The sequence below is a fragment of the Convolutriloba macropyga genome, chromosome 9 (genome assembly GCF_964194025.1).
Source record: "Convolutriloba macropyga chromosome 9, txConMacr16.3, whole genome shotgun sequence".
Taxonomy (NCBI): domain Eukaryota; kingdom Metazoa; phylum Xenacoelomorpha; order Acoela; family Convolutidae; genus Convolutriloba; species Convolutriloba macropyga.
This window is the reverse complement of record NC_134476.1, coordinates 64953843-64980099: the sequence shown is the minus strand read 5'-3', so window position 1 is coordinate 64980099 and position 26257 is coordinate 64953843. Positions and strand designations below refer to the sequence as shown.

Sequence of the window (26257 nt, the reverse complement as noted above, 5' to 3'; positions counted from 1 at the left end):
AAATCAGAGAAAGAATGGCCAAAATTTAAATTAATGACTCATTTTAACTTGGGAAAAAACAAATGTAATCAAATAAATGTTAAATTAAATTCTATAAATGATAAAAATGGATAAGAGTTAACTGCTCAAAATCTGAAACCGCACAGCAACGGAGTTAGATGAAACTTGCAACATAAAATCTACTAATTGATTCGAATGGTTGCTGATGCCCTCAAACGTAGAGTTACTGGTTGATATTTTTGAGAATAGTAACTTTGGCGTAAAAAGTTAACGGTTAAATATTAAAAAAAAACTGCTTTGAAAATCGCACGTGGTCAAAAGTTTGCTCAGTTGGCAATTTTTTCACACCTACTTTTTTCGCTTTCGCTCAGAACAGTGAATGAACAAAACCCACTCCAAATTATATCGATGATTATAATTTTTGCTCAGCTGACTGGCCCATTTATTTTTTTGCGAGCGCAATTTGACTTCCTCTAAAACGCATTCTCTTATATAGATTTTATCACCTCAGAAAAATGGATTGCCGACACTTCTCTTCAAGTCGCAAAAAAGACAAACCCCCCCACACCCAATACAATTCAAACATAATGCAAAACAGTTGAACAATGTAACTGTGGCGCAGATATATACCAGAGGGAAACTATCAAAAATTCGAATATCACCTAAATAATATGTCCGAAGAAAGTTTTGATTTTCTTTTAACGGTAAAAATTGTTCCAGGTTACAAAATAGCAACGTACATGAAATCCTGTTTGAATTGCTCTCTCCCTTTTTCTCAGATTGTAAAACGCGTTTTTTTTACTAATCTTAATAAATTCACTCGTCTCTCATTAATTCTAAATTTAAGTCCACTGCAAATTTTGATATACTAAGCTAAGATTTTCTGTATATTAACGATAGCTAGGATACCTCATATTTAACAAAAATATGTCAAACAAGCAGAATCCGGTTCAGATAATATGCTCACAAATATCTTCCAATATCACCGGTCGGAAGTCAATTAAAATTGTAGTGATAAAAACTCATTTTTGAGCCTTAAAAAAGACACCAGCTAGCAGCTCAACGAAAGTTTTAACCAAGTTTTTCAGATGGTTTCATAAAGCGGTTAACAGATGGTTTTATAAATTTCGATTCAAGAGCGAGCAATAACTTGGTTAGAGAAAAACAAGCCCGTACCTAACTCTATGTGCGTTTCAGTACTGGGCCAGTATAAATGTAATTCTTCATCATTACTGAATCACAGACAGATTCTGGTCACTTATTTGACTTGCCAGACTTGCGTTCATCCTGATTTTACGATGGCCAGAGTTGCGCCAATTCTGATTTTATACTTCTCAGACTTGCGCCAATGCTGTTTTTTTACTTGCCAGACTCGCAGCATTTCTGATTTTTTACTCAGAAAAACGTCAAAAATAGCCCTGAAAGGTAAAAAATTGCCGAAAAAAACGTCAAAAATAGCCGGAAAAAACGTGCAAAAAAGCCGGGGATTTGTCAAAATACAGCCAGAAAAGACGTCAAAAAATGCCATGGAAACGACAACAATAACCGAAAAAACGTCAAAAATAGCCGGGGAAACGTCAAAAATAGCCTAAAAACGACAAAAATATCCAAAATATCCCACCCTGTGCTCGTTCGTTAATTTTTCTGTGGAATCGGAACACAACTACTTCAGACCTATTAATCTAGTTAGAACACAAAGTAAGCTCACTCATATCAAAATTTGAGCCCAAAACACTCACTCGAGAAATAGTTATTAGCGAACAGCACACGGCATGACCATTTTTTCAGGGTACAGGGCCTGAAATCTTGATCAATTAGTTAAATACTGATCGAATCGGACCCAGAACTGGTTCATTATAGTTGCCGTAGACTAAGCTTTAAAATCAGATATAGGACTCTGTTTTTTGACTAGTGGTTCGGGAACTATCGGTCACTGAGCGCAGCGCAAGTTGACCCATATCGATATATGCCACCCTGTGCTCGTTTGTAAAATTGTGACTATAGACTTTAGATTAATTAAATGAGCACAAGAGCGGCTCTTTTACTAGCTGGTACCCAGGGATAGAGAACATTTCTCTAAGAATTTCGCACTGACTATCTTCGGATGGAGACGTTACAACTATCTGAAAGTTAAATTTGGTGAAATGTGAAAGGTAAATTGTGAAAACGGGCTGAAACGGCTGCAAAACGGCCCAGAACACCTGAAATAACCTAAATTGGTCCAGATTTGAGCAGAACAGACTTCCCGGTTTGCTATCTTACTGTTTGGTACCCCCTGTCATCATTTCATAGCACCCCGGAAAAGTGACAACCCCCGAAATGCAAAAATTGTGGCACGTTATAAATGTTTTTGGCATTTGAAATTTTCACATGAATTTTTTTAAATCTAGAAGCTTGCATTTATACGTACCCAGTACTGAATCGTACTTGGAGTTCGGTACTGGAGGGCACATTGGCTGTTATTGCTTTCCAAAGCTTTTATAACAAATTCAGACAGTCAATTAATTTACACTAAAACTAGAACAAATTTTACTCTAAATAGTTTAATACTCGAAAGTGCTTCTTTTCTCTGTTGTCAAAAAATTGAGTTCCTTAACGTCAAGTGAGCAGTCTCTGACTTCACATGAGGGTTGGGGAAGATTATCAGAAGGTTGAGTGTCAGAATTCGCGACGTTCGTTAATAGTCGGTAGATAAAAGGTGTTTTGATCCAAATTGATTTACTGGAATATAAGACTTATTTGAGACCAATATAGTTTTCAATAACAGCGATATCAGATTGTAAACTGGTAATATCAAGTTCTGCTCTCGTTACTTTTAGCTGCAAAGTTCCAAGAGCTCCAGTGTTTTCATTAACGTCGTTTTCAAGTATGTTGAGCTCATTGGTGACATCTATCACCGAAGAATTCAACTCAGACGTATCTGATTGTAGTTCTATCATTCTGGTCGAATATTCTTTAGCACAGGTGTAATTGAGTTCCTTCAGTCTTAAATCCAGCTCATCGACTCTGTTGCTCGAAACGCTCAACTGCAAACAGAATCTTGACCAGAGTAAAAATTATAAATTAAATTTATACTTAAAGTGACACGTTAAGATATCAACTACCTTTGCGTGAACAAACTTTGTCTAGAATACTGTAGAATTGACTCATTAATTAACTCACCTGCATGTTAAATATTTAATTCCTATTAACTGTTCTCCGATATAAAATCCCGTTAGGGGCACCGTTACAAAAGATTTTCAGAAAATTATATTTTTCACGAGAACCGATAACATTCCGTCGTAAATTTCTCTTTTCACGCCGTTTCTCGGACGGGAGTGTCGATAATTTTTTAATATTTTTTAATTGTCACTGCTACTCGCTTTCATTTGAATGTAGAAGAGATATTATTATAGAGGTGATATTATATTAGATAACTATTAATCAATTCGTGAGAGATAATTTACCAATCCGCGTTGTAAAAGCACACGCAAGCATAATTAAACGTTATTTATAACTCAGCTGAACTCAATACGCGTTTTTTTGTCACCTATTATCTCGATTTGCTTGAGAAATTAAATTGATTTATTTTGATACTTGATTATTTTGATACCTCGTAGAGACCTTGAGGTGGACCAATAAGTATAATAACAACCTAGATGAATTTCAAATCCATTTCGTTCTAAGCAAATCATGAATTTTTTGTAATATATTGTCAATAATGAGCATTAGTAAATTTAACAAAAAGGCAAAACTGAATTTTCGTCTGTTTTCGGAAGTGACTAAAATAGGCATTTGAGGAATATAGGGGGAGAAATGACATCTGTACCACCAGCTAGGCAACTCAATCAAAAGTTATAACCAAGTTTTTCAGATGGTTTCGTAAAGTGGTTAACAGTTGGTTAACAAGCCAAGACAAAACAACAAGCCAACAAGAAAAATCAGCCCGTACCTAACTCCAAGTGCATTTCAATACTGGGCCAACATAAATGCAATTCCTCATCATTACTGAATCATAGACTGATTCATGTCAGTTTTTTTACTTGCCAGACTTGCGTTCATCATGACTTTACAATGGCCAGACTTGCGCCAATTCTGATTTATTACTTCTCAGACTTTCGCCTATTCTGATTTTCTACTGACCAGACTGACACCCATTCTGTTTTTTTTTTACTTGCCAGACTGGCAGCAATTCTGATCTTTTACTCAAAAAACGTCAAAAATAGCCGGTGAAACGTCAACAAAGGACGAAAAAAACGTCAAAAATATAGCCAAAAAAAGTGAAAAAAGCCGGGGAAACGTCAAAAATAGCCAGAAAAAGTCAAAAAATCAAGGGAAACGTCGATAATAACCAAAAAACGTCAAAAATAGCCTGGGAAACGTCAAAAATAGCCTTAAAAACGTCAAAAATAGCCACACTGTGCTTTTTCGTAAATTTTTCTGGAGAATCGGAACACGAATACATCGGACCTATTAATTGAGTTAGAAAACATGATTAGCTCACTCATGTCAAAATTTGAGCCCAAAACATTCACTCTACAAAAAGTTATTAACGAACGAGCACACGGCATGACCCATTTTTTCGTGGTACAAGGCCTGAAATCTTAAATCATTGCCTAAATACTGATCGAATCAGACTCAGACCTGGTTCATAAGAATTGCCGTAAACTAAGCTTTAAAATCGTATATAGGACTCGTTATTTTGACGAGTGGTTCGGAAACTATCGAGCGCAGCGCAAGTTGACCCAGATTGATATATGCCACCCTGTGCTTGTTCGTAAATCTGTGACCATAGACTTTAGATTAACTAACTGCGGACAAGAGCCGCTCTTTTACTAGCTGATACCCAAGGATAGAGCATATTTCTTCAAGAATTTTGCACTGACTATCTTCCAGTGGAGGCATAACAACTATCTGAAAGGTAACTTTCGTGAAATTCCGGCCAAAAACGGGCTGAAACGACTGCAAAACGGCCCAAAACACCTGAAATAAACTCAATTGGTCCAGATTTGAGGAAAACAGATTTTCTAGGGGTGCTATCTTATTGTTTGGTACCCCCTGTCATCATTTCATAGCACCCCGGAAAGGTTACCACCCCGGAAATACGAAAATCGTGGCACGTTATAACATTTTTCTGCATTCGAAATTTTCACATGAATTTTTTCGAAAAGTTAATTTACACTTGGGAATCATTTGATTCAGTACTGATTTGTGAAAAAATACTTGCATTTATACGTGCCCAGTACTGAATTGTACTTGGAGTTCGGTACGGGAGGGCATATTGGCTGTTATCGCTTTCCAAAGCATTTCTAACAAATTCAGAAAGTCAATTAATTTACACTAAAACTAGAACAAATTTTACTCTAAATAAGTTAATACTCGAAAGTGCTTCTTTTCTCTGTTGTAAAAAAATCAGTTCCTTAACATCAAGTGAGCAGTCTCTGACTTCACATGAGGGTTGGGGAAGATTATCAGAAGGTTGAGTGTTAGAATTCGCGACTTTCTTTAATTGTCGTTAGATACTAGGTGTTCTGATCCAATTTGATCTACTGGAAATTAAGGCTTATTTGAGGCCAATATAATTTTCAATAAGTTCTATGTCAGATTGCAAATTTTGAATATCATGTTCTGCAATCGTTACTTCCAGCTGCAACGTAGTAAGAATTCCGGTGTTTTGATCAACGTCTTCCTCAAGTATGTTGAGCTCATTGGTGACATCTATCACAGAAGCATTCAACTTAGACATATCTGATTGTACTTCTATCATTCTGGTCGAATATTCTTTAGCACAGGTGTAATTGAGTTCCTTCAGTCTTAAATCCAGCTCATCGACTCTGTTGCTGAGAACGCTCAACTGCTAACAGAAACTAGACCTTATTAAAAATTATAAATTAAACTTATACTTTAAGTGACACGTTAAGATATCAACAAGCTTTGCGTGAACAAACTTTGTCTAGAATACTGTAAATTAAACTGATTTTTTTACAGCAACTGAATGTGAAATATTTAATTCCTATTAACTTTTCTCCAATATATTAAACCCCGGTCGAGGCACCGTTTAAAAAAATCTTCAGGAAATTATGTTTTTTCACGAGAAAGTGATAACATTCCTTCGTAAACTTGTCTTTTAAAGCCGTTTTTTGGACGAGAGTGTTGATAATTTCTTAATATGTTTTGTATTGTGTCGTTTAAAGCCGTTTTTTGGACGAGAGTGTTGATAATTTCTTAATATGTTTTGCTCAGAAAAAAATTGCTTTCAATTGAAAGTGGAAGAGATATCATTATAGAGGTGATATTATATTAGATAACTATTAATCAATTCGTGAGAGATATTTTACCAATCCGCGTTGTAAAAGCACCCGCAAGCATAATTAAACGTTATTTATAACTCAGCTGAACTCAAGACGCGTTTTTTTGTCACCTATTATCTCGATTTGTTTGAGAAATCAAATTGATTTAATTTGATACTTCAATGACGTAAAGACCTAGAAGAGAACCAATGAGTATAAAACAACCTAGATGAATTTCAAATCCATTTCGTTCAAAGCAAAATCATGAATTTTTCGTAATATATTGTTAATAATGAGCATTTGTAAATTTTTTTGTAATATATTGTAAATAATGAGCATTAGTAAGTTTTTTTGTAATATATTTTTAATAATGCGCATTAGTAAAATTTTTTGTAATATATTGTTGATTATTAGCATTAGTAAGTTTTTTTGTAATATATTTCTAATAATGCGCATTAGTAAAATTTTTTGTAATATATTGTTGATAATGAGCATTAGTAAGTTTTTTGTAAAATATTTTTAATAATGCGCATTAGTAAATTTTTTGTAATATATTTTTCATAATGAGCATTTGTAAATTTTTTTGTAATATATTGTTAATAATGAGCATTTGTAAATTTTTTTGTAATATATTGTTAATAATGAGCATTAGTAAAATTTTTTGTAATATATTGTTGATAATGAGCATTAGTAAGTTTTTTTGTAATATATTTTTAATAATGCGCATTAGTAAATTTTTTTGTAATATATTTTTCATAATGAGCATTTGTAAATTTTTTTGTAATATATTGTTAATAATGAGCATTAGTAAATTTTTTGTACTATATTGTTAATAATGAGCATTAGTAATTTTTTTGTAATATATTGTTAATAATGAGCATTATTAAATTCTTTGTAATTTATTGTTAATAATGAGCGTTAGTAAATTTTTTTGTAATATATTGTTAATAATGAGCATTAGTAATTTTTTTGTACTATATTGTTAATAATGAGCATTAGTAATTTTTTTGTAATATATTGTTAATAATGAGCATTTGTAAATTTTTTGTAATATATTTTTCATAATGAGCATTTGTAAATTTTTTTGTAATATATTGTTAATAATGAGCATTTGTAAATTTTTTTGTAATATATTGTTAATATTGAGCATTAGTAAAATTTTTTGTAATATATTGTTGATAATGAGCATTAGTAAGTTTTTTTGTAATATATTTTTAATAATGCGCATTAGTAAATTTTTTTGTAATATATTTTTCATAATGAGCATTTGTAAATTTTTTTGTAATATATTGTTAATAATGAGCATTAGTAAATTTTTTGTACTATATTGTTAATAATGAGCATTAGTAATTTTTTTGTAATATATTGTTAATAATGAGCATTATTAAATTCTTTGTAATTTATTGTTAATAATGAGCGTTAGTAAATTTTTTTGTAATATATTGTTAATAATGAGCATTAGTAATTTTTTTGTAATACGTTGTTAATAATGAGCATTCGTAAGTTTTTTGTAATATATTGTTAATAATGAGCATTAGTAAAATTTTTTGTAATATATTGTTAATATTGAGCATTAGTAGTTTTTTTTGTAATATATTGTTAACAATGAGCATTAGTAAAATTTTTTGTAATATATTGTTAATAATGAGCAATAGTAAATTTTTTGTAATATATTGTTAATAATGAGCATTAGTAATTTTTTGTATTCTATTGTTAATAATGAGCATTAGTAAATTTTTTTGTAATATATTGTTAATAATGAGCATTAGTAAATTCTTCTGTAATATATTGTTAATAATGAGCATTAGTAAATTTTTTTGTAATATATTTTTCATAATGAGCATTTGTAAATTTCTTGGTAATATATTGTTAATAATGAGCATTAGTAAGATTTTTTGTAATATATTGTTAATAATGACCATTAGTAAATTTTTTTGTAATATTTTGTTAATAATGAGCATTAGTAATTTTTTTGTAATACGTTGTTAATAATGAGCATTCGTAAGTTTTTTGTAATATATTGTTAATAATGAGCATTAGTAAAATTTTTTGTAATATATTGTTAATATTGAGCATTAGTAATTTTTTTTTGTAATATATTGTTAACAATGAGCATTAGTAAAATTTTTTGTAATATATTGTTAATAATGAGCAATAGTAAATTTTTTGTAATATATTGTTAATAATGAGCATTAGTAATTTTTTGTATTCTATTGTTAATAATGAGCATTAGTAAATTTTTCTGTAATATATTGTTAATGATGAGCATTAGTAAATTCTTCTGTAATATATTGTTAATAATGAGCATTAGTAAATTTTTTTGTAATATATATTTAATAATGAGCATTAGTGAATTTTTTTGTAATATATTGTCAATAACGAGCATTAGTAATTTTTTTGTAATATATTGTTAAAAATGAGCATTAGTAATTTTTTTTTGTAATATATTGTTAATAAAGAGTGTGATACCCTGTGGTAACCATTCACCACATACTCTCATTAACAGTGCAGTAAATTCATACACATTGAAATGCAAAACATTTGTAGCCTTCTGTTTATTACCTCACTCAATCGTACCACGATTGATTAAGCACAGTGACAGGTAGTTGTGACCTTCACTACAACTAACACTTTGGCAGCGAACTGCCTAACTGCAGTCTGCCTTAACTTTAACAATAGAGAGTTGTCACTGAATCTCTTTTTGAATAACTCTATACATCAGCCAAGCCCTAATCAGTATACACACGACACGAGTACCACATGGCGCAGTCAGACAAAATAGGATGCACAGCACTAGGACTCGAACCCTTCTGGGACAAACCCAGCAGTAACCCACCAATTTCATGGGAGAAATGGAGAAGCCAACTCCAGATGGCCCTCGTCGCTAAGACAAACATTGAATTAGACGAATTACTCCAAGAGAGACCGACAGTAGTCATTTAACCCCCAAAACCGGTAGAAGAACAAGCCAGTGCAAAACCCAACACAAACAATGGAAAGAGAACGGATGACGAGGTACAACCAGGCAATGGCCAAATGGAAGAACGAATGTAATCACATTGATCGAACCGGGGTCTTATGCGGCGATAAGCCATGAGACATGGCAGATAGAAAAGCAAATCTTTAACTTACCTCAGCCTCGGAATCGAAGGACGAAAGATGCATGCCCAGAAATTCCCACATACAAACGTGGAAGCAAAAACAACAATGGAGCTATGGGACGAACACGAACAAACATTCATCCGCCCAAGGAATGTAACATTCGACAGATATCTTCTGCTAACACGCAAACAACAGAGAGAAGAAACAATGGAACAATTCAATTCGGCGCTCAGGTCACTAGCAGAGCATTGCCAACTTGGACACTTAGAAGACGCACTCCTAAGCGACATATTTACGGTAAACATGATAGACCAGGAAATACAAAAGGGAACTGCTAAAAACAACCCTCACCCCAGAAAAGGCCCTCGAGCTAGCCGTAAGCATCGAACTAGGCATCAGAAGCCAATTAGCCATGCAGGCAAGACAACCATCGGATGCATCGACCACCCCACTCATCGGACGAGAGGAGCCAGTAATGGAAATATCGAGTTCACGCTACCGCGGTTCAAACAGACCGTTGTCAACGTACAGAGGAATAACCAGAGGAATCGGCAGAGCATCGAATAACAGCAACAATAGAACACCAACACACAATTGCGGAAACTGCGGTCAACCCTGGGACGCGAATCGCCGATCAAGATGCCAAGCAATAGGCCAAACATGCCGCCGATGCAACAAACAGAACCACTTCGCGAAGGTCTGCAGGTCCAACCTTAACAGACCCCAACTTGGCAGATCAGTGAACAAAATCGAAAACCAGGGGCCCGAGCAATCAACACAAGGTATAAACATGATCGCACCCAACGCAGACATTCACTCCACGTATGACGACTCAACAGACGATTACTCAGTCAACATGATGGAATCACCGGATGACCCAACGACACCATCTAAATTACACATGCAATACGGAAACAGCAAATTCTGGGTAATGGTCGACTCATGGAGCTCAACTAGCATAAAAACGGAACAGATGGCGAAAGACATCGAGGCCAGGGACTCCAACACATGGTAGAGCAGAACGACAAACCCGGTGAAAATGAAAAGCTACACAGACACCACAATAAAGAACCTAGGGACCCTCTACTGCGACATCCAATGCAATGGTTGGAAGACAGGACGCGCGGATATCATAGTGGTTCCTAACAAACACAGAGCGATCGTAGGAAGGGACCTATTCAGACCGTTAGGAATACAACTAAAGCAACACGACTCCCCAACATCAAAAGGTAAGAACATCAGTTCAATAGACAATCCACAATCCCTCACAATCAAGGAGGAAATAGCAACAAAATACAAAAACTTAACAACTAGAATAGGACGATCCAAACACCATAAGTTAAAATCACTATTTAAGTCAAGTTACACCCCTGCCCATCAAAAAGGAAGACGCGTTCCACTACACCTCGAAACACAAGTAGAAGAAGAATTACGAAATCTATAAAACGATGGTCACATAACCAAATTAGAAAAATGCAGCGACGAATTCTTCATATCACCATTAGTCATCACAGCGAAAAAAGATAAATCAATAAAATTAGCAATGGACTCGAAAACAATAAACAAAGCGATTCACAAGAACAAATACCAAATGCACAACATCGACTGCCTGATGGACAACATCGCACAAACAATCACACAATCGTCCGATGAAGGGGAGGTCCTATTCTCCACAATTGATCTACGCTACGCGTATAGCCAAATACCACTGGATGAAGACACAGCAAAACAATGCAATTTCAACATCATAGGCGGCCAAGCCACAGGAACATACCGATTTAATAGCGGATTCTACGGACTAACGGATATGCCGGCAGAATTCCAGAAAGCCATAGACAAAACACTGTACAACCTAACAAATACAATCAGTTTCCTAGACGATATCATTGTTACCGGAGGTGGCCTACAAAACCATAAAGAAAAACTATTCAGATGCCTCGATAGACTAAATGAAGAAAATCTAGCAATCAACCTTAACAAATGTCACTTCGCAAAAAACAAGATAACGTGGCTCGGCTACGAAATAGACCAATAGGGTATCAAAACAATCGTCTCTAAGACACAAGCTATACTAAATTTAAAGCCACCAACATCCAACAAACAACTAAAATCATTCCTAGGAAGCGTCCACCACTTAACAAAATTTATACCAAACCTAGCACCCACATGTCGTGAATTTAGAAACTTACTACAAAAAGACACAAAATACATATGGACAAATCACCACCAAACGAAATTCGAAAAAATAAAGGAATGCATACGTAACTTAAAAGAAAACACACACTATGTCACGAAAAGAAAGACCAGAGTCAAAACAGATGCATCAAGAACAGGACTAGGAGCAGTCCTAGAACAAGAAGCTTGTGACGGATGGGAGACAATATCATACGCCTCAAGATTCTTAATTAAACCAGAGGAATAATACAGTATTAACGAACTAGAATTACTACGGGTAGTCTGGGCGCTAGAACACTTCAAACACTACCTCTTAGGTCACCACTTCATTGTACAAACAGACCATAGAGCCCTTTTATCTATCCTCAAAGAACGCTCAAGCAAAATTCATCAAAGCCGTTTAACTAGATGGTATGATAGACTAATCCCATTCAATTTTACTATTGAACACATTGCCGGTACTAAAATGGGATTAGCAGATTACATGTCCCGAAATCCGTCGGAACTTGCAAAACCACCAAGCACCTACGACGAAAATTTCATTATAGCACAAATAGACGTCATAAACGAAACACTAAAAATATTACGCAAAAGGGGCAGACCAAAGAAGCACAATAACAACACCACACAACATAACACAAAAACAACGCACAACGGCTACAATGCTATCGAAACTAACACAATGGAATCGTCCCACGATTCCAATACCCCACTAAATTACCAGCCTAAACAACAGAGAGGCAGGCCCCGAAAAACAAAGGTGGAATCGTCGAACGATTCCACACAGACATGAAACAATAACGACAAACGCAGTACGTTTACAAACAAGTTACAAAAGATTAACAAATACAACCTACGCAGTAGCCACTAACAACAAGCAGGACACACAAAACGATTACACAAGCGCATTTGCCAATTAACACAGCTATAAGTAGCAAGCAAGCTAAATCAAACATACAGCTAAACTCAACAAACGAAATTGAGAACACAAAAAACAACCCAGAAATTACCACAACAAATTCCCCAGCACAGAAAACCCTATTTTCGATGAGAAATTACTTAAGCCTCACACCAGAACAGGAAGACTATCAATCAACCACCACAGCAAATAACCAACTCCTGATTATACTCGACAGCATCTTTAACCAAGACATGATCGCAGCAATGATCAACAGAGACACCGTATTACGGCAGATCAGAGACTGCATCATAAACGAGGACCAAGCCCGATGCAAGAGCTTAAGTAGACAGATTCACGCAAAATGGGGAAGCCTCAGCGTCAACAACGGATGCATCTTAGTTGACAACAAACTAGCGATACCCAACATCCTTAAAGAATCAGTTATGGACGTATTACATTCAACTCAACCAGGGGCGTGGGGCATGACAGAACTAGGACAGAGACTTTGGTGGCCATTTATCAACCGTGACTTAATTAACAAATCCAAAACGCACCGCCCCTGCACTGAATTTGGTAAGAATCTAAAAAGAATATTACGAAAGTCCGATTGGACACCCCTGCCACCATGCTCAGAACCAAACGAAGAAATTCAACTAGACTTCGGTGGACCAATATTTGATGGACAAGGGCGGGAAGTTTACTTCCTAGCTTGTATCGACCGTTTCTCGAAATTCCCGACCCTTAAACTAGTTTCAAATGCCGATGGTCCAAACATAGAAAAGTTTCTAAACAAATATATAACACAACATGGGGTACCTAGAAACATTAGACTAGATCAAGCAAGATGCCTAAAAGGAAATAAAATACAGCAACTATGTAAACGTAAAAACATTGAACTAATATACGCACCAGCTAACAATCACCGTCCTATAGGACTAGTAGAGCGACTAATAAAAACCGTCAAACAACGATTGGGTTGCATAAAACTCGACCCCAATCAAAGGCCGTTCAATATTAAGAACGCCCTCCAAAACATATCATTTGAACTCCGTACCTGCAGGCAGAAAAATTGAAAACTCTCTCCATTCGAAGCGCACTACGGAATAAAAGCGAACACCGCCTTATCAAACATAACATCCAAACCAAACATAAAAAATCTGAACTGGTCAAACACTTTAAAATACTATTTAGATGACAACATCATAGGAGAGGACGAACTAATCAGCCAGGACAAATGGTACAACGAGGTCCTGGACAGTGACGAGGAAGTAAGAACCACGAAGCAACGGAAGCTACAAGAAGCCAGAGACGACGCAGGGGAGATACCGCGCACCTTTAAACTTCGAAAGCAAACTTCGAAGAACCACTAGCCAACAACAGCCCTCCACTCCAGCTAGCTCGAAAGACACTCGCCGCCTCTCGCAGCAAAAAACAGCTACAGGGCTTTTACGAAGCTATTCCGGAGGGGGCAGCACTCGTCAAGTCAACGAATAACACCATAACAGTAAAAGTACCAGGCCAGCAGGACACCGTCCTGAACAAATCGGATATTGCAAAATTTGGCACGCCAGACCAACGCAAAATCCCACTCATCAATTTCGCCGCAAGAAAGACAGTTCGCAACAGCCATGTGAAGCTCATCCAAAACATGGAATCCCACGCGCAGGACATAAAGAACAAAATCATCGGCCAACGAGCCATTCGAGAAAGGGGACCCCAAGCGTCGAACCCAGACAGAAAGGCAAAAGCCAACCTGACAAAAGTCAACCGAATAAGAATCCCACCAAAGAAGACCTATCAACCATCTCCCAAGAACGGATCCCCCAAAAAAAGAAAGATCTCTACAGCATCCTCCCAAGCGTCAACAGACGAGCAAGTTGCCGAACCTCACGACTACGATAGCAGCCAGGACTCCATCGCCACATTCAAGCAACATGGAAACACATTCGTAATAGTAACGGATGAAGCATCGACCCGACGCAGCGCAAGAGACAAAAAGAAGCCAACACGATACGGCGACCTCACTGAGCTCTCATCTCAGACGACTCTACGGACAACAGTCGACCACGAAAATCCCGCAGAGGAGTTAGCATCGCCTCATACTCCCCACCCAGACCAACCCCTGCCGCAACATGCACTTCACCGGTCCACAGCGTAATCCCGACAATCGCACCAAGTCCAATTGACCCCAACGAAAACATCGGGAACCCATCACCTGACATCAACGAGCGCCAAACACAGGAAGATGTGCTCGCCATCTATAACGAAGACCAGCACGAACGCCCCCTCCAGTCACACGAGTACTAGCTACTCTGACAAAAACTCACAAACTCTTACCTTAGTAAACTCAATGCTCAATCAATTATATTGCTTCATTATTTCATTTCACATTATCTGTAAACATTCATCAACTGCCAAAGCAGTCATTAATCTTCTAGTGCTCACTCTAACCCTATCATGCTATCTTCTTAATCATTATCGTTAAGCTTCTTTTGTTCGTATATTACTTCCAATTACAGTATACCTCATTATAGTTGTACTCATCCCTTACTTCTACCAACATGTACATTAAAATAATTCCTTCTCTAGAGGCGTAAATGTGGTACCCTGTGGTAACCATTCACCACATACTCTCATTAACAGTGCAGTAAATTCATACACATTGAAATGCAGTACATTTGTAGCCTTCTGTTTATTACCTCACTCAATCGTACCACGATTGATTAAGCACAGTGACAGGTAGTTGTGACCTTGACTACAACTAACACATTGGCAGCGAACTGCCTAACTGCAGTCTGCCTTAACTTTAACAATAGAGAGTTGTCACTGAATCTCTTTTTGAATAACTCTATACATCAGCCCAGGCCTAATCAGTATACACACGACACTAGTACCACAATGAGCATGAATATACTTTTGTGTAATTTATTGTTAATAATGAGCATTAGTAAATTTTTTTGCAATATATTGTTAATATTGAGCATTAGTATTTTTTTTTGTAATATTTTGTTAATAATGAGCATTAGCAAATTTTTTTGTAATATGTTGTTAATAATGAGCATTAGTAAATTTTTTTGTAATATATTGTTAATAATGAGCATTAGTTAAATTTTTTTGTAATATTTTGTTAATAATGAGCATTAGTAATTTTTTTGTAATATGTTGTTAATAATGAGCATTAGAAAAATTTTTTGTAATATATTTTTGATAATGAGCATTGGTAAGTTTTTTTGTAATATATTTTTAATAATGAGCATTAGTAAATTTTTTTGTAATATATTTTTCATAATGAGCATTTGTAAACTTTTTTGTAATATATTGTTAATAATGAGCATTGGTAAGATTTTTTGTAATATATTGTTAATAATGAGCATTAGTAAATTTTTTTGTAATATACTGTTTTCGGAAGTGACTAAAATAGGCATTTGAGGAAAATAGGTGGAGAAAGGAATCATCGAAAAACAGGTAAGCTCTTTCAGTTCTAATTTTACCTTAAAATAGCAAACCAAACTGACGAAAAAACTTTTCCTCTATAAAAATGCGCTATTATATTTGCAAATTTGTTGCACTAAAAAACAAAAATGCATTCAATGTTAAGTTGTTTGTTGTAATGTTAAGTTGAATGTTGTATTCAATTCCAAAAAACAATTCAACATTACGTGGCAAAAGTCAGATTTTGAATAATAAGTTTGAAATTGTTCCATTTTGTCCCTATTTCTTCAAACCTTGTTTCAAAATCAATGATATGAGTGACTGTGGAAATAGTTGACACTAAGCGAATTTAATTCGAATTTGATTCAGTTTTGGTTGTATCTGTTACAGATTTTTCGCGATGCGAGTTTGTGAGGCCAGCGTAAAAAAGAGTCACAAAGATCTGTCACTGTTTTCCACGATACAAATAAAATTTTTCCATGCGTTACTCCATTGGATAACTGCAAAACCTAATAACTAAGATGTCTGAAATTGGCTAATATGATTTAAAAAAACTAAATTGCGACTATTTTCAGAAATGTCCCTATCGGTTCTAATTAATAGGCAATAGGCAGTCATTCAATTACCCTTATCACTGTTCAAGTGAAAATTAAACCTTTGATTTGGGTGTTAAATGTTTGTCAAAAAACGCTTTGCAGCTACGCAAAGTAAAAAAAATTGTGCCCAAATCTTCACTCATTTAAAATTTTACAAAAAAAACCTTCTCTGACATGTGGCACGTATATTCCAGATTGAATCCTGTTTCTGAATAACCAATGAAAATTTCGGTATATTTTGTAAAATCAAATTGATTCTTTTTTATTATTAACTCGAGAGTTTGTTTGAAAAAATGATTCAGAGAGTTTGTTTCAGTCGGAAATTATTTACTATCAGCAGCAGACTATTTCGCTCAAGAAAACTTATCACTGAGACCAAGCGGACTTTTTACTAAAAAATGCAGAGAGCGCGCTCTATGTAGACGAGGCGTTAGCTGGTTTAAACTCCAAAAAAATAACACAAAAAGTAACCCTCCTGACAGAAAGACGCTGCTACAGAAAAAAATTTCATTTATCCGCTCGCTGTGCCCCTGTCAGTGTGCGGTACAAATGGTCACAGCTTCTCTCTGACATCAATACGTATTGCATTGATCCCAATACAAAACTGAGCCGGAGAAATTTGTTTGATTTATCTAGATGCCTCGTACGTACCAGCAGCAGAGGAGGTCAATAACACAGGCGGAACAACAACCAAAGAATTCTTTAAAGAATGAACCATTAAAACAGCGGAAACTTTGATAGGCTTTTGAGTGAAGATTGCTCTTTGAAGGAATCAAAACGATCAAACAATACCAACACTGATGGGGTTATCAAAAGTGCTAAACATTTGTGTCTATAGGATCAGTATGGCAAAGCGGCAAAAGTTTTGGCTTCCAAAGGATTTGCATCGGGCAGCAAGGCAACCCTTGATTCTTTGAATCAACTGCTTCCCAATAAAAATACATAGTGCATTTCGGATATTTTATCTGAAACTTATCAATTCAATTAGGAAAAAGTTTTTTGAACAGTGGAAGTTTTGCATGTCGTACTGTGTGCCGCTTGAGATAAACCGCAAATTTCTTTGAGAGTTTTGACTAAGCTAGTTAACATGAGTTGCCGTGGGGAAACTTGCCGTATTTGTTGCACAGCATTGTTAAAAAAGAAAGGTGGTTTTCGCCCTGTTGCATTCACAAAATTATAATGCGGAGGCTAAGAGCTAGATGTTTACCGAAGGAAACAGATTTAGAAGCAAAAGCTTTTTCCCGAGCGTGCAACTAGTTGTTGGAGTGACGCGTTTAGCGAAAGCTTTTGTTCACTCCACTAATCTTTCGTATGAAATTTTATTTACCACGTCGAGTTCCTTAGGTTTTCCGCTAATTGATTTTTGCAAAGCATTCAATTCTATAAAATGCAGTAAATTGCACAAAAATGTTTTCCAATCCAATGCCTGGAATTCCTGCTTTTATCAATTTTTGTTATTTACAATACAGCCATACATTTTTCTTCAAAATTGTTGTGAAAGCGGTATCCAACAACGCAACCAATCGGGTTTTTGCTTTTTTGACGCACTGCCCCCTTATAGAAAAAATTACAGAATCGTCGTCAAAACCATCTAAAACATTCCCGGATCTTAAATGACGGTGTCCTGATGGGCTCAAAAGACGATCTTTTTAATTATTGACAACTTCTATGCGGCTCAGAATTAATCACGGCTGCTTGAAACTTCACCAAAAAATAAGGAAACTATTGGTACTATTTGAAAAGCTGGACTAAATTGATGACCATCAGTGCGCTTTAAGTACACTATGCATAATCTATGGGGGCCTTAAAATGTTGTATTCATTGCTGTTTCAAGCAGTGTCTACCAAATTGTCCTCCGCGCCTCCATTCTAGCTCTTGGGCTTCACATGGCAGAAACTGATTTTAGAGTTAGTGTGAAATATAGGATGGGTCTCCCCGTCTGCAACGAATGTCGACGAGGTCGAGGGAGTCGAGAAAAAAATGTGTCCGCTTTCTCATCTGCAAACCTGGCAGCAGTGGAAAAACAGCCTCATACCAGAAAGTCAATCATGCTCCGGAGAAATTGTTGTCGCTGCTTGGAGAGCAGGGAAGCCTTCTGCAGTTGGTGTAACTGTTTTTTCGTCGCTGCAATCCTACTCTCTCTACAATGCGGCTAGAAACGCAGGATAAGCACTTAATGTGGCAGATGAACAAAAATATTGCTTTCACGACGAAGATGCTCAAAGACGGCAAGCACAATCGTTCCTCTCACAATCGAATCCTTGGCGGAATATCGGCAACTTCCAAAAAAGCAGTCAAGCATTTGGCTCCGTTAAGTGACGATCGACATTTCCAGGCGCAGATGATGAATGTAGCATTCAACGAACTCATGCAATCCTTATAAATCTCCTCTAATCGTGGATCAGCAACAATGTTATTAACACGAGCTCCCTAGGTGACAATTTTGTAATATAAATACTCGTCCTCACTTAGAGAAATTGATTGATCAATTTTAAACCAATAATTAGAAAAGTTTGATCTTCAAATCAAATTATTCTAACACTAGCATTAAACGTACATACGAAAAACTGCTTATGTTTCAAAGTTTGTCGAGAAAAGTATTCATAAAGAAACAAAAATTGTCCTCTCCTATTATGTTTCCAGAACACTTATTACCATAGGCACAGAAAAATAAAACTCAAAATAATTGAGTGAGAAATGATTAATTCCATTCAGTCCGCTTAATTTCTCGTGGAATTTTTCTATCGAAAAAGAACCAGCAGATGGCTGTTAGAAATTTTTATCTGGTGCATAAGTTTCGCAAGAGGGCACTGGATAGCACTGGACTCTGTGGAATGCAACATTTTACCTATTGATTCAAAGTTTTGTTAGTCGCTTTCTTATCAACTCACGTTGTTGAGAATTTGTGGCGATTGACTTTCGTCAAAATCATTCTCAAGTTGATCCATATTTTGTTCAAGTGTCCTAATTCTGTTCTCACTTTCAACGTGATCAGATTTCATGTTGCTCATCATAATTCCAATAAGAACAGTCGATATCAAAAGAGCGACCAAACTGGCCAGTTGTATTGTAATTAGAAGAACTAAATGCCATATTGATATCACAATTTTTCCACTTCTAATTAATGATGTTTTCTCAGTTGGTTCAGTTGGTTGTGGTTGCAAGTCGTTGTTGGATGTCGAATAGGGATGCACGCTTGATATGTAGTCACCTAAACAGTGTTATTCATTATTTTTTCTCGTGGTTGATTTTTGTTTGTGTAATAAATAATAATTACCTTCTTTGTTCGTATTCAGAGACATTTTGTGTTCCAATCAATATATGCAACTGATTACAATACAGACAGTTTAACAGACAATAAGCATCTCAAAATTTGCATTAATTTTTTCAATGTATCGTTAATATCAGTACATTTGATAAAGCATAAAGTGCTATGGTCGTATATGTTAATCAAGACAAATGTGCCGCTGGTTATTAATTGGTTATAAATGGCAGAATTGCAACGTCACAATTCTTCTCTGAATAAAATCAAACTGTTTATAACAATTCACTTTTACTATTCGCTGACAAAAAAATTATCTTGAGAAAAATGGTCTCTTTCAGTTAGAAAACGGCTTCATATCTCTTCATTTGAATCAAACCTATTTATTCGAAAGATAGTAACATCTCAACGGAGTTTTCTGACGTATGCTTCAGATCTATAATCTATTGATGGTCTTGACTGGCACATTACCGAATTGTATATGTGCCAGCTTTTAATTTCAATTTTCTTTGTTTTTCCTCCCAGGTTTAGACCTCGTGATTATCAATACACAGTCCATCTCCTAATTAAAGTTGATGTAAAGTCTTTTCATGGTCCAGATAAGGTCTTTTCATAAAAAATAAACCCCACAAAAGGTAAACTTTCTATACTGCTTTGTATATGTGCAGCATCTACCAGCAACACCAGCTTACTGTTGTGGGATTAATGAAGGATAATTTTTTTATACTTCTTTTTGTATACGTGTAACATCTACCAGAAACAACAGACCGTTGCAACAGGCAGTCCACCTTCGATAAATAGGTGGAATTCTGCCAAAAAGTCTTAAGAAATATTGAATTCTTAAGATAAATTAGTTTTAGATCAAACAATCGACTTTTCATCGGCAACTATTTTATTTTTTGAAATCTAGTTCCTTTGATTCTAAAATTCATTTTTTTAAATATAATCATAATAACACAGTTCAATTTTCATTAAAATATGAGAAAAAAATGAAGAAAAAAATGAACGGTTAAACCCGTTCGCTAAGTTAAAAGCACTGGCCAATTTTCCGAACGATTGTAAATTTTTTGTGTCCAGCGTGAACATTTTAGGTCGAGCTAACGCCGAGCAACATATTTGGGTCAAGGTAACGTCCAGCATCAAAAATTTGGGTCGAGCCAAAGTTTAGTTGTCTAGCTAACGTTTTTTCATGGGCTGCTTGAGTCGAGCATCGTCTTTTTATAAGTCGAGGTCTTGATCTGGGCTTTGCACTCTAACCGCAAGTCTCTGAAAAAGATTATTATAAGAATAAATAAAAAACAGTCCTGCTAATCTCACACCAAGTTTAGCAGTTGTGCTTTATAAAAGTAGTTTTCTTTCACATTTTCATATGTACTGAAAAAGATTAATTCTTATTCAATTAAATATACGGCAAAAAATCTCCATTGCCAGATTTCAGTCTTTTCTAAAGTTTTAAACAATTATGTTTCGTAATTCTTAGTCAACGCCAATGAGAGTTTCATCCGGGAGATCCAATTTGAACTAGGGGAATCAATTGGCAAGGAATATGATCTCAGACAATATTATAAAAAAACAGAAGCCCAAATACAGATGAAATAGCATTAAAATCTAACTATAAGTATTTGCCGAGAAACAGCTGCGACCTGCTAAGCGGTACCCTGAATTGTAATAAGTTTACCTTTTGTTGCATTTTTCCGACGCTATTCCGGAGATTTAGGATTCAACTGTATCGGAGGAAACGGAATTAATTCATTGATAACAAAACATTACAAGGAAAACGTATTAGAAAACATAGTTAACCTCCAAACAGTATATCGCGAAGATTTTGTTTATTAACGTTAAATTTCTATTAAGAAAAAAAAACATCTTTTTCTAAGCTATACTCTCACATATTTTTTTGTATTGAAAGTGCTCATCACAAGCAAATAATTTCAGTTATTAGCGTTAAAACAAATTTTATTCAATCTATGTCCTTAAGAAAAATTTTGTATAAATGATCAAACATAGCGATGAGCAAGTTCCAAAAAACTTCTACAATTAACTTTTACCAGGAAGTGGTTATTAAGAAGCATCGATTTCTGGACGGTTAACATAGTCACATTCCAATTATTGGCGTAGCATTCCCAGTGGACTCACTTGTTCGATCAGCAAGTGATATTTCTTCAAAGTAATAGTTCTCCATTTTTCATGAGAATGGGTGTATTTGGAAAAATGCACCCATTCTCAAATAAACCAATTGAATAGGAAACTTTGTCTGAAAGCTGTTTTTGAAAAGTCACAAAATCAAAAGGAATCTAATAACAATTTTGTGGATTTTACGCTAGAAATCGCAGAATCAAATCAAAATCTACACAACCGATCAAATTTGTCTCACTTATTTTTTTGTGTTTCCGAGTTTCATTCAACAAAATCATTTTCTATTGCTATTTTCTTCACTTTGCGTTCTAGCTCAAGCTCTTCTTCCAGTAGCTGATGCTTATAGCTCTAGCTTTCTGCGTTCAAACCGTGCCTGTTCTCCTTGGAGCCTTGTTTCGAATTCGATATTACTTTTTCCCGTTCTTCACGTTTTTGTTTCCTTAAAGTTGTTTTCGAAACTTTTTCGGTATCGTGACCTCTTGCTGTTGCTCGGTTTTGTATCGTTTGAGCCACTGAATTGTTCGCTAATCAACCACTGAATACCAAAGCCAAATTTGCACAGGAATTTAATAAGGCAAAGCTTACAAAAGAGAGCAAAGCTTAAAAAAGGCGAAATTCAGTTACATCAAATTTTTCATGTATCCTTTCCTTTTATTTTCTTTTCCTTCCTTTTCCAAGCTCTTTTTTCTCTAACTTCATTTTTGCCAACGGAACCGCTCGTCATGAGCAAAATTAGACTTTTGAAGAACTAAGTCACAAAGTTCAGTTCTCTCTGTAAAAAAAGGTCCAGAAGTTGTTGATTTTTCAGGATAACAATTGATTGCAACGCGAAAAACACAAACGTGCTCAAATTTAACGGAACAACAGTTTTTTGTAAAAGATAGACAGGCATGTTATGCTTAAAAGAACTGTCATGCCATTTTTTGCGGATATCAGCCTGACGTCATGATGTCAGATCGCACAACCAAAACATATAGTCAAAGTTTGAAAAGGACAGAATCCCTCCACATCAAATGAGTCTGCATGTTTTCTCTCGAAACTTCGAAAGGCAGAAACCCGCTCAACAGCGCCAGAATTAAAAAAAGGAATATACAAAGCACAACTCTTTTCATATCATCAAATCATCACCTAACTAACACTCCGCACAACTTGTGCCCTATTTTAATACGTTAACAAAGTTTCAATCTACTAAAATCCTGGTTATTCTAAGATCTCAACAAACAGTGGTCGTATCCTCGGATTCAAAGAAATCAAATATCCGTCATTAAATTTAAACTTAAATTCATTTAGCAACAAACATTAACACTAATCATTGGAGATTAAATTTTACTTTAATCTATGTCTTAAACTACCAATAGTTTTAGCTGCATCAACTAAGGCAATCCGAGATTCCCTTTTATCAAGCCGATATCTGCATTCAAGCCAATTATGTCAGCTTCTATTCCGTTTATTCTCACGGACGTTAAACCAATTTGCCTTGTACACTCGTTCGATTCATCATCCAAAATTATCACGTGATCAGTAACATTTGACATCGTTTCGTTCAACCACAACATATCCACATGAACATCTGTCAAGATTGACGTTAGTTGGTTGCTGTAAGAAGTGTTCAGTTTCTCCAGAAATGTGTTCAATTCTTGCAGGGTGTTGTTCGCAATAACGATCTGCAAACATAAACCTTGTTATTATTTGACCCTGGTGAAGTAGTCGCGGAAAAAAGTGTCGGATGAACTTACGATAAAGCAGAAAAAAATGTAAGAATTGTGTTAAGAAATTAACACATTAAGAAGATAGTTATGTGAGCCAAAAACTTGTTTCTTCCTTAAAAAAGCAGAGTGCTTCAACTTTGCTTAGCCTGAAATTAATTGAGCAAAATCTTTTCTCGACGAAAGATCAAAATTCGAAAGACATTGCGTTAAAATAAATTCGAGATGTTAGCGAAAGTTTGCTTCAATCATGAAGTAACCCAAGGCACAGTTTTAGTACCCCTAATTTTTCTTTTATACGTTAAAAATTTCTCAGAAAAAAATAAAGGTGACTTTGAGCTTGTAAAATTTGCAGACGATACTAGTATTTTATGTCGATATGAATCAGGAGGAAAACTTGGAACAATTATTGGATATGTTTTATTGGAGACAGGCAAGTAAAAGGAAGCAAAACAACGGATATTGAAAGCTAATAAAACAGAACTGCTTTACTTTTCTGCCAGGGATGAAGCAGAACCAAACGTTAAATTTAAAGGGAATCTAAAGAAAACTGCTGAAAATTGTCGTTACTGAGGAATGCACCTTAACTCAAAATTGTCATTTGAAGTACAACTAACTGTAGTTTTTAAAAAATGGCGGCTGCCAATCGGTCGTTATGTAAGAAACCATATACCTTTAGAAGTAAAGCTGCATGTTTTCAAATGTTTAGTCCTCATTCATATGTCTTTCAGTGGGGTTTCTTAACAAACAATATCAGTAAAAAACATAAAGCGTAAAATTCAACAGAATATCTGGGGCATTAGAGTGTGCTATATGCGTCGTAGATTTGATCGTCGTCTTTTCAAATCACATGTCCTATCAGATGATTTAATTATTTCAAAAATTTATTCTTTTGAAACTTCACTCAGACTTAAAGCAGAGAATAACTTCAGCTACCTTTAGAAAAAAGTAAACCGCCTATTGTTAAAATAACAAACAGATAAAACAACTGATAATAAGAACCCAAAAAACAAGCAGAATTAAAGATCATTGGTGTTGAAGAGCATACAAAAGTCGAATAAGTTACCTTTTAATATAAGAGCAACGGAGAAATTTTCTTTCAAAAGAACTTTAACAGAATTCTTGCAATGTCAGCATAAAATTATACCAATAGAAAGTCAATTAGGATCACTCAGTTTTTTTATGTATATAGAAGAGCGAGCAGCCTAATGGGTATCATTAATCAAACAATCAGAATATTTTCATAATTTTGATGATTTTAATACTTATTCTTGATTAATATGAAGGCATGTAAGCTTTTACTATTCGGTTATACTATTAATTTAAATGTCTGGAAAATACTAGTTCAGCGGCTGTCAGCGCAAATCTTAGCTAATTTTTTATTAAAAAGTAAACTGATTCGGATTTTTTTTAACTGATTCAATTTCACTGATTAAGAAAGTTTTCAGAAAATTTTCTGCAATTGATTTTGAAGCTCTCCGAATCTGTGGCAAAATCGAAAAAAATATTCTCTGATTTTCGCTGAATCTCTCTGACTTTGCTTTGGGTCTGAATTGCCCTGATCAGAATAAGCCTCTGAAGTTTTCGTCAGCACTGCAGACACATGCAAATCTTCCAATCTGAACTTTATTTGAGAAATTATTGCAGCTATTTTGGATGAAATTTCTCAATTTAGACAGGTAATGTATAAATTTGTGTTATTTAGGGACCTGAGAGCAAAACCAGAGCCTCTCAGAGCCTGATTCAGAGTCTGAATCATAAAAAAAATAAGACAAAAATGTGTCTTGAATCACACTCAGAATTAATACTGACATCGTTCTGAATTTGGTTCTGGTTCAATACTGAGTTTGCCTGAGCGTTAGATACGGGCTAGGAAAATTTGACAATGAGAAATTTTGCACTGCGGAGATCAGTTAGTACTTGGACGCATGTATTTCAAAGTAACCGAAGATGACTTGTATTTCAATCCTAAGTCAAAGCATAACCCGTCAAGTTTAGCTATATTGTCAGATTTCGTTAACTTATTACAATATTTTTCTTAGCCCGATAAATTTATTAGAGGTCTTGTCATTTCTTTATTTAACATTATAATTTTATTAAAAGAACCTTGTTAAGTCTCAACTTTGAAAAAATTGGTAAGTTTTCGGAGACCTTGCTTTGCAGGAAAGGAAGTTAAAGGTTTGATTTCATATTTCTCGGGATATATGAGATGCCGGTTGCAAGATAAACTTCTCGTTAGTTTTATATTAACTATAATTTGAAAAAAACTTCATCAAACAGATTTCTTAAACAAATGAAGCAAAAAAACAGCAATAGAGAATCTAAAACAAAAATGATTGTTTCGACAGATTTCAAAACAAATTACCACACCTCAAACGACAGTCGTTTTTAGCTGTCTGGTACAATAATAAGTTTGAGCAAAACAGTATTGAAGTAACCTTTGGTTAAGATCCATTCTCTATTGGGTTTTTTCTCTATTTTTCCTGGGATCCGTTTAAATGTTGAGAAGGAAACGAAATTGCTGAAAGCTTATCAAATTGTTTTTATATGCCACCTTTTGAACTTGAAAACAATGCAGTCTCATCAGAATTATTCTTAGTTTAAGTAATTTTAAATACTAGTTTTTGTTAGTAAAACTATAGTGATAGCTACAAGTTTTCGATGGAAGTTCGAGATTT

General features: G+C 35.2%; 3 protein-coding genes across 4 annotated transcripts in view; 1 reads left to right on the top strand and 2 right to left on the bottom strand.

The window, feature by feature from the left end:
- Positions 1–26257, top strand: part of LOC142345524 (uncharacterized) — a 562956-nt gene that overhangs the window by 218365 nt on the left and 318334 nt on the right. The window lies entirely within an intron of this gene.
- On the bottom strand, positions 2410–19904 carry LOC142345522 (uncharacterized). Its single transcript, XM_075397594.1, has 3 exons — positions 19753–19904; positions 19367–19686; positions 2410–3026 (listed from the first exon to the last, which is right to left on the bottom strand). Exons 1-3 carry the CDS (start codon positions 19775–19777, stop codon positions 2736–2738), a joined length of 636 nt encoding a protein of 211 aa, XP_075253709.1. The 5' UTR covers positions 19778–19904; the 3' UTR covers positions 2410–2735.
- The window catches only part of LOC142345521 (uncharacterized), a 32324-nt gene continuing 29216 nt past the window's right edge, over positions 23150–26257 (bottom strand). Inside the window, exon 3 of the mRNA XM_075397593.1 lies at positions 23150–23537. Coding sequence (XP_075253708.1) covers positions 23247–23537 — 291 coding nt within the window. The 3' untranslated portion in view covers positions 23150–23246. The remainder of the gene's footprint in view (positions 23538–26257) is intronic.